This window comes from Nicotiana sylvestris, chromosome 12 (genome assembly GCF_000393655.2).
Source record: "Nicotiana sylvestris chromosome 12, ASM39365v2, whole genome shotgun sequence".
NCBI lineage: Eukaryota > Viridiplantae > Streptophyta > Magnoliopsida > Solanales > Solanaceae > Nicotiana > Nicotiana sylvestris.
Genome location: NC_091068.1, coordinates 35,956,151 through 35,965,589, shown reverse-complemented (window position 1 = coordinate 35,965,589; position 9,439 = coordinate 35,956,151). Strand labels below are relative to the sequence as shown.

General features: G+C 37.2%; 1 protein-coding gene across 1 annotated transcript; it reads left to right on the top strand.

The window, feature by feature from the left end:
• Positions 1–5,153: 5,153 nt before the first annotated feature.
• Positions 5,154–8,070, top strand: LOC104245808 (uncharacterized). Its single transcript, XM_070163550.1, has 5 exons — positions 5,154–5,663; positions 5,808–6,512; positions 6,618–6,787; positions 7,243–7,351; positions 7,492–8,070. The coding sequence occupies exons 1-5, from the start codon at positions 5,154–5,156 to the stop codon at positions 8,068–8,070; spliced, it is 2,073 nt and encodes a 690-aa protein (XP_070019651.1).
• Positions 8,071–9,439: the final 1,369 nt, after the last annotated feature.

Below are 9,439 nucleotides of genomic sequence, written 5' to 3'. Positions count from 1 at the left end.
GGTTTTAATTGAACTGATACAATAGCCTACCAGAACCGTTGCAATAGGACACAAATGGCGTTCCAGTAGACAATGTAAACCGTTGCAATAGGTCCCATAAGCTGTTCCAAATACAAATATAACCGTTACGATAGCCTAAAGAAACCGTGGCTATATCCAACATAACCATAGCAATAGCTTACATAAGTGTTGCTTTTAATAATATGGTAACGGTTAAAAACCGTTGTATAAACAATACAGTAACGGTTTTAAACCGTTCCAATTGGAAAAAAATCGTTCCAACAGAGAGAGGGAAAACCGTTGCAATAGACGTATCTATTGTCACGGCGATGCAAACCGTTGCAAGAACCGTTCCAGTAGGCCTATGGGTACACCGGCTGATGTGACGGTTTTTAAACCGTTCCAATATCCCTATGGCAACGGTTTGGCAGTTGTGGGAATGGTTTTTCAACCGTTACCGTAGACTAATTTTTCAATAGTGAACCCCAAAATAAAAGCCTGTTAATGTATGTGCCAAGACCTGGTGTCACAAGTAGTGGACAACTAGCAGAATGTACAAAGTAATACAACTATCCTACTATCCGAAACAAAATAGACAACAAATGTAAAGAAAGACTCCATCAAGCTACTGAACAGCACAAGAAGGGGCAGCTCACCATGGAAGTCTCGGACTATGAATCAGGGGCGTGCACCAGACTGGTAGCCAGATGTACCTGCCTCAGATCCTGTACAATTAAGTACAGAAGTGTAGTATGAGTACATAAACAATATGTACCTCGTAAGTATCCCGTCTAATCTCAAAGAAGTAGAGACGAGAGGTCGACTTGATACTTACTAAGGTCAAATAATATAATAAAGTGTTACGCTAAGCATGGGGGTCACAATTAATCAACAGTTTATAGCAAGAGGTAATAAGTCATGTTCTTAACCATTTTGTAGTTAGCCATTTACATTTCAAATATTTAGAACAACAAGTCATGGATAAGATTTTACATACATATCATGCGCATATTATGCCGAGGTCGACAACCCAATCCAACAGAGAATAAATTGTGCACTGCTAGAGGGTCGAATGGCGCAAACCATAGATGCATCTATTTCTACCGAGGTGATCAGCCCGATCCACAAATATCAATTAATATCAAGAAAACACATGAAGGCGCATTTATTTTCAAACAAATTCATACAAGTGTCCAACAAGTGTATGCATTTGCTTATATTCTTTTCCAAGTCTCTAGCATACCCTAAGTGATCACATTAGCAAGAAAATATAGAGACATTCACAATATAGCATGGTACGAGTCCTAGACTACCTGGACAATTAACATAATAGTAGATTCGCACGGACTCTTGTCACCTAGTGTGTACATAGCCCCCGCATTTAGTAGCAATTATTCAATTATTACACCTCTGGGCACAATTCCCTCTTATAAGGTTAGAAAGGAGACTCACCTCTCTCCAAAGTGCACTTCCAATACCAAGAACGAGCCCGAACTCTCAATTTGGATCCGAACGATCCAAAACTAGTTAAATGAGGTAGGAACTAGTCAATATAAGCTCACAAGATCATATTCTAGCTATTTAAGCAATTTCCGAACCCTTGACACAAGTTTTCTAAAATCCGACCCCAGGCCCACATGCCCGAATTCCAAAAGTTTTCGAAGGAAGTTGTTCTCTATAACCTAAGGATCAATAATATATGATTTCTAATTCGTTTCATAACAAACTTCGTAGTTAAATCTAACTTTTGTTAAAACCCTAGATTTTGCTCTAACCCCTTGATTTTACCTAAATCCTATTGTTTAATCTACCTAAGACACAAGTATTAAACTAAGAATAGGTGGGATAAACTTACCTCAAGGTGCTAGGTGGAAGTCTTCTCTAAAATGCTCCTAAAATCGCCAATGGAGGAGTAAAAAGTGGCAAATATGACTTAGAACCCATATTAAATGAGGCTCACTGCTTCAGCGATTTCCGCATCTGCGGTCAGGGGACCGCATCTACGGTCTCGCTTCTGCGAGAAATTGGGCACATCTGCGGACCCGGCCAAGCGGGCTGCGATCGCTTCGGCGGTCTTGAAGCAGCTTCTGCGGTTCTGGGCCTGGCCTACCTTGGCCGCATCTGCGATAGCCGGACCGCTTCTGCAATCTCGCACCTACTATCGACCAACCGCAGGTGCTGTTATGGCAAAAGCAGATGCTTCAGCACTTCTCACCATTTCCAACTTCACTCGAGCCTGGTCCGATTGACTCTCGGGCTTCCGGGCCTCGCCCGAACATACCGACAAATCTGAAATCACGAAGCGGACCTACTCGAACCTTTGGAATGCCCGAAACAACGCTAAATCTAGGAATCACCCCCTAAAACCAATTGAATCAAACTTATGAACTTCAAGATCTTAATTTTTCCTCTAACGAGTCGAAACACCCTTAAACTACTCAGATTGACACTAAATTTTGCGGGAAAGTCTTAAATGTTATATTCGATCTGTATCGAGCTCCGGAACCAACATACGAGCCCAATACCCATGTGATCAATCATTATTTAGTTTCTTTAAATCCTTAGAATTTCAGTTTAACAATTTCTAATTAAAAATTCATTACTCGCCCTAGGGACCTCGGAATCCGATTCCGGGCATACACCCAGGTCCTATATTTTCCTACGGACCTTCCGGAACTGTCAAAACATGAATCCGGGTCCGTTTGCTAAATATATTTACCAAAGTTAAACTTAGCCTTTTAAGAAAATCCTAAGGAATCAAATGAGTATATTTCAACCCAAATTCTTCCAATTCCCGAACCAACCATCCCTACGGGTCGTAAATTAGTTAAAGCAAGTGCATGGAGTTTTACTTAGGGGGACGGGGTCCTAAGAGGCAAAACATCCAGTCGGGTCATTACACTTAGTTTGTTCTAACATTGTTTTTGCATGTAGATCATTAATGCACCAGCAGAAGAAGCTCCTATTTCGACATAACTTTCGTGAAGGCATTCAAGTGGCGCATCTCCTAGATAAAGACACTAGTAAAAAATAACTTCAAGCAGCTTAGTCCGGACAATCCAAAACTCCATGCAACCCCACCTCTTTTTGTGAAGCAACAACTGACGATGGAATAAAATGGAGTTTGTCTTTTTGTAAAATCTTTAGCAACTACTGCTTGCAATATGCTTAGAACTTTAGGTAATCAAAATATTGCTTGTGATAATCCACCAATGTGTGGTAATTTTCCAACTACTTGTAACAAGCTAAACAACTTCTAGTTATTATAATATATGTTCCGTTACTATAAAAATAAGGAGTATAAATCGCTTTAACCACTATACAAAACCTCCAGCAATATAGAAAAAGAGCAATTTAATATTTTTAAACGCACTACTAAGAATAAATGTCAAAAACAAAATTCGTCGAAGTATGTTGTAGTAATTAAGGGTAAAAATAGCATCGGCTAGCCAGTTTTCGGACTGATAATTGAAAAATAGCCAGCGTTTGCAAAGTCATTGAAAAATAGCCACTACTTTGTTGCAACATGAAAAGTTCCAGCAAAATATACTGGAGACTAGTGCACCTGTGTTTGAACTTCCAGCATATTATGCTGGAACTCCAACACGCGAAAAGTTCCAGCATAATAAACTGGAGATTGGAGCACCTATGTATGAACTTCCAGCATATTATGTTGGACCGGTATATTATACTGGAACTCCAGTATATTATGCTGGAATATTTTCCGGATTTTGAACATGTTTTCGTTCAGATTTCTCTTTACATGAAAAGTGGTTAAATTCGATTACTTTTGAAACTGTGGCAATTTTTCAATGGCCACTTGTAAATCTTGCTATTTTTGAATTTCTCCCTAATTAAAGTTCTTGATTTTTTTAAATTAGAGCACGTTTGGATTAGCTTATGGTAAATAGCTGATAAGCTTGAACTGCTGAAACTGATAATAAGCAGTTGATGTATTTGATTAAAAAGTGCTGATAAGCAATTCTTTTTTTTAAAAATGACTAAAATATTGATTTTTTTTGGAGAAGATTATAAATTAAAAATTTCTTTGTAAAGAAAAAAATTAACAACAAATATGGGATGAAGTGAAAGTCAAGAAATTTATTTTGGGAAAAGTATTTTGTGAATTAGAAAATATTATTAAGGATAAACTAGTAAAAGTGTTGGTCAAACTAAAAGTGCTTATAAGCTGAAAAGCCATAAGTTGGGGGTGACTAGTTTATGATTTATAGCTGATTATATATATATATATATATATATGAAGTCATTACAATGATTTGTTCACTTGTTCCTTTTTTTTTTAAATATCGACACCACTCACAAAAACGTACGCTATTGGATCTGGACACCACCCGTTATATATATTTTTTTGCGTATCATTGTTTATGCTGGGTAATTTTATAGAGCACATTATTTTGGAAGCCTCAGAAAGTTTTCATGGAGTGGTGCGTTAGCCCAGATACATTTCAGGACCAACTGTCACAGGCCCAATCAGCTAAGGAAAAGGAGAAAGCCTTTTTATATAGTTTTTACATTCTTATATATTTTCATTTTTCAGATTTTACATTACATTTTATTTTTCGTCTCTTACACTTGTAAATATAAATAGAGACTATTCAATAATAAGTTTTAGTTTTTGGTCAATTAAGATTGACCGACTCATTTCAGTCATCTTCTTCTCTCAACCCTCCTAGGGTTTTATTCTGTTGCTTTCCACCATAACCATCGAGCTTGGATTTTAACATGGTATCAGAGTGGGAATATAGATTCCTCTTGTCACACCCTTTCTTCCGATGGTAGCCTCGTTTGAAATCGTCAAGGATTGTATCAGATCGTCGATTTTCAGAATTTGTTCGTGAAACTTTGGGGTTTCATTCAATCTTCGCATATTTTCAACTTCTATTGCGAGAATCGTTGATAATATTCAAGCTACACAGTAGTCTCTGCTAGATTTCTCTACCTAGGGTTCATGGCTAAACAAGACCTCACTTCTTCGGGTTTTCAGAAGAAGGACGGTATCTCTGTCACTCCTAATCACAAATTCTGTTAATTTTGATGTTAGTGTTCTTTGCATGTACCTGATTTGAGTTTGTTTCTGATTACTTCAACATGCTATCATAATTTCTTAGTATTAGACTTAGTTTCTGGTGAAAATGGGTACTGTAGTAGATGAAGTTAATTCTTCTTCAACTTCCAACGGTTTTGTTCCGTTTTCCCTAGATTCTTCACATCCATTCTATATTCATCCCTCGGATAATCCTAGAAGTCAACTGGTATCCGTTCCATTCAATGGTTGTGGGTTTGTGTTATGGCGTAATAGTATGCTCACTTCCTTTTCTGCAAAGAATAAACTCAGCCTATTAGATGGCAGAGTCAATCAACCCACTCCTGAATCTCCTTATTACCCATATTGGGAAAGGTGCAATGATATGGTCAAAGCCTGGATAACTAACTTAGTATCTAGAGAAATAGCTGTTAGTGTAATGTGTTTTAGAACTGCTAAGGAAGTTTGGAAAGATATAAATGAAAGGTTTTGTCAGTCAAACGGGTCTAAATACATTCAAATACAAAGGGAAATCAGCTCTACTACTCAAGGCTCATCTGATATAGCCTCTTACGTCACAAAGATGAGGAGTTTGTGGGATGAGCTGAACTCTTCATATGTAGGTCCTACTTGTTCATGTGGTGCATTGCCTAAATTCATAGAGGACCAGCAGTTGTTTCAGTTTCTCAATGGTCTAAATGATTCATACGCAACTATTAAAAGCGTCATCATGTTAATGAATCCTCTCCCATAAATAATCAAGGCCTATAGTCTTTTACAACAAGATGAGAGTCAAAGGGAAGCTCACTTTGCTGCTCCTAACTTCTCTAGTGATGCTACCTCTTTCTTGGTGTCTCCTAGTGCTTCTACTACAAATAGGCCTTTCAGTCAAAAGGTGAATTTTGAGGCCAAGAAAGCTGCTCCAAATGTCTCTTGCAAGTATTGCAAGAAGCCTGGCCACACTGTAGACAAGTGCTACAGACTTCATGGGTTCCCTACTGATTTCAAGTTCACCAAGAGTAAGAAATATGCTTCTTGTGTTCAGACTAAAAGTCCATCCACCACTGCTGTCACTACTACTTCTCAGCATGCTGATTCTTCAGCCCATGGGTTTACCAAGGAGCAGTATCAACACCTGTTGACCTTGTTCCAACAAGTTCAGATGTCAAACATTTCCACACCTGATGCCTCCAATGTGGATCAATCTACTTTTGCACACTTTGCATGTTTGTTTAGTAAGTATGTTGTAGATTCTGAGGTTTCTCATGTGTGTACATCTTCTCAATTAGGTGTCAACCCTTGGATCTTAGATGCAAGGGCTACAAATCACATGACTCCACATAAACATCTTCTTTTTAATGTCCAACCATTAATCAAGCCTTTCCTTGTCACCCTACCTAATGGATATAAAGCTAAAGTTGTATCAACTGGATCTTTGTATCTTAGGCATGATATAATTTTACTTCATGTACTTTTGGTGCCATCTTTTCACTTCAATTTGATATCAGTTCATCAGCTTATATGTTAGCTAGATTGTTCAGCACTTTTTACCAAAACAATTTATTCTTTACAGGGCCCTTCTCTAAAGAGGCCACTGGAAATTGGTAAAGCTGCAGGCAGGCTGTACTACCTCCATCCAGATGGTGATCTCTTTCCTGTTCCATCTGATTCTCTGAATGTTTCTTCTAGTAGTTTACCTAGTTCTGTTTCTACTTCTAGTGATTTACCTTCTTCTATTTCATTGTATCTGATAAGTCCAGTCATGTTGTTACACATGTTAATGGTACTCCTGATTGTAATCAATTTCATTGCCTTAATAAATTGGACTTGTTTTGGCATCAAAGATTAGGGCACATGCCTTATCATAGAATGGAAACTATTTCTTTCTTATCTGATAAAGTGTCTTCCAAACAAAATTTCATGTGTCCTGTATGTCCTCTAGTAAGACAACAGAGATTACCTTTTCCTTAGAGTGTTATACACTCTTCTTCTCCTTTTCAACTAGTACACATTGACATTTGGGGTCCATATAACACTAGAACTTACCATGGTTTCAGATATTTTTTAACTTTGGTTGATGATTACACTAGAGTCACATGGACCCATCTCCTTTCCTGCAAGAGCAATGCTCTTTCTATCCTTAAAGCCTTTACTATTATGATTAAAGTTCATTTTAAATCATCTGTCCAAACCTTTAGGTCTGACAATGCTTTTGAACTTGGTGGAAGTTCTGAAGCCGCCAAGTTCTTCTCAAGCCAAGGAATTCTCCATCAGACCTCTATTCCTCACACCCCTCAACAAAATGGGGTGGTTGAAAGGAAACACAAACACTTATTGGAAATCTCTAGGGCTCTTCTTTTTCAGTCTATCCTTCCCCTCAAATATTGGGGTGAATGTGTTCTGACTGCCACTTACCTCATCATAGACTTCCTTCTGTTGTTTTGAAGGGTATCTCTCCTTATGAAAAACTCCATGGTCTTCCTCCACTTTATGATCACTTAAAGTCCTTTGTTTGTTTATGCTTTGCTACTTCACCTAAGTTTGGCAGAGAGAAATTCCAGGCTAGAGCTATTCACTCTATATTTTTTGGGTACCCCTTTGGTAAAAAGGGTTACAAACTTCTTAACCTTACTACTCATTCCATTTTCTTTTCTAGAGATGTGGTTTTTCATGAAAATATATTTCCCTACAAGTCTGATCACCCTTCTATCTTTCCCACTTCCTCTATTTCAGACTTTGTAGATTCTTCCTCCTCCTCTACGCCTTCTCCTACTCCTGATGTTTCCACATCTCCAGATTCCCCTGTTCCCTCACCTCTTTCTCCTCCTCCTATAACTGATTCTTCTCATATTATTCCTTCTCCTCCACTTTTGAGAAAATCAACCAGAACAGTCCATCAACATTCCTATCTCAAAGATTATGTTTGTTCCTCTGTCTCTTCCTCTCATCCTCTTCCCTCCTCTTCCAAGGTCTCTGATAATAAGCGAAATCTGGGTGATTTAGCTATTGTTTATGCTTCTACTTGATGATATTCCAATGATATATTGTGATTAATTAATGAATTATGGGCTTTAATAGTGAATTGTATACATTTCAGGTAAAAAAGCGTATATTACGTAAATCAAATATGATTGGAACCATTTTGGAGCAATAAATGAAAAACCCCTCGGAATTAATTATGGTGGAAGAACAAGAAAAGAATCAAGAATATGGGACAACTGGACTAGCGCGGTCAGGTGCGCGGCCAGATGCGCGGCCGCGCTAGTCCAGATTTCGGGAAAGGTTGTTTAAAGGGGTAAAATTGGAATTTCTTCTTAATCCCACTCAATTTACATAAAGCAAGAACTCCATTATTGGAGTTAAGCTGATGGAGAGTGGAAGATCTGATTTTTAGAGAGAGAAGGAGGAGGAAACTCATCTTCAACTATCAAAAATCAATAGGAACATCAACTTGGAGCAAAAATTGAAAGAGTTTTTCTAAACCTTCTCTTAGTATTTACGTATATTATGTTTAAAGATTTTTATTGTTGTTATTTGTATAATTATGAGTAGCTAAAAACTCAAGTATTCTTGGGTCATGGATGTTAGATGATCTTGTTGTTTGAAGCTTAGATTGAAGATCTTGAGTCTATCGTTATGGGTTGTTTATTTGATTCTGCTTCTAATTATTTTACTGCGTAGCTAACAGTGAAATATTATTTACGAATCTTGAATTAAACTTGACAAAGGAAATTCTTGGTTGCATATAGAATCAAATAGAACAAGTTTTGAATCTCGGGCATCGGGTGAAGAATTCGCAATTAAGATAGACATATACTTAATTGCCTTGTTTGGTTGAAAAATAGGAGTTGTAAATGCATTCTTGCTAATATTAATACCATAGACATATAGGTATTAGTTTAACTTGAATAGATGCATAAGAACTCGAAAGATTCTTATGAATATTATTAACCCTATAATCAATAACCCGGATAATTCAATAAATCAATCTTAAGCTAAAATAGTAGCATGATCTCTAGCAAGTCCATGACCCTGGAATATCTTTCCCAAAATTGTTATCAAAATATTGTGTAATTGGTGTAGTAATTTTGTGTTGAATTATTGTGTAATTATTAAGTAAGTTGTAAATTGGTTCTTTATATATTTTGTAATAATTTAGCTTGAATTGATAATTGTTTGAGACTACATCAGTCGATAAGTTGATCACAATTCCTCGTGGGAACGATACTCTACTTACGACTATATTACTTGTCGATCACGTGCACTTGCGTGAGTGTTTTGGTCGCAACAAGTTTTTGGCGTCGTTGCCGGGGAATTTGAAATTAGCTACTTGACTGTTTTAAAATTTATTAGGTGTTGATAAAAAAAAACTAAATTTTCCATCTATTTTGTTTG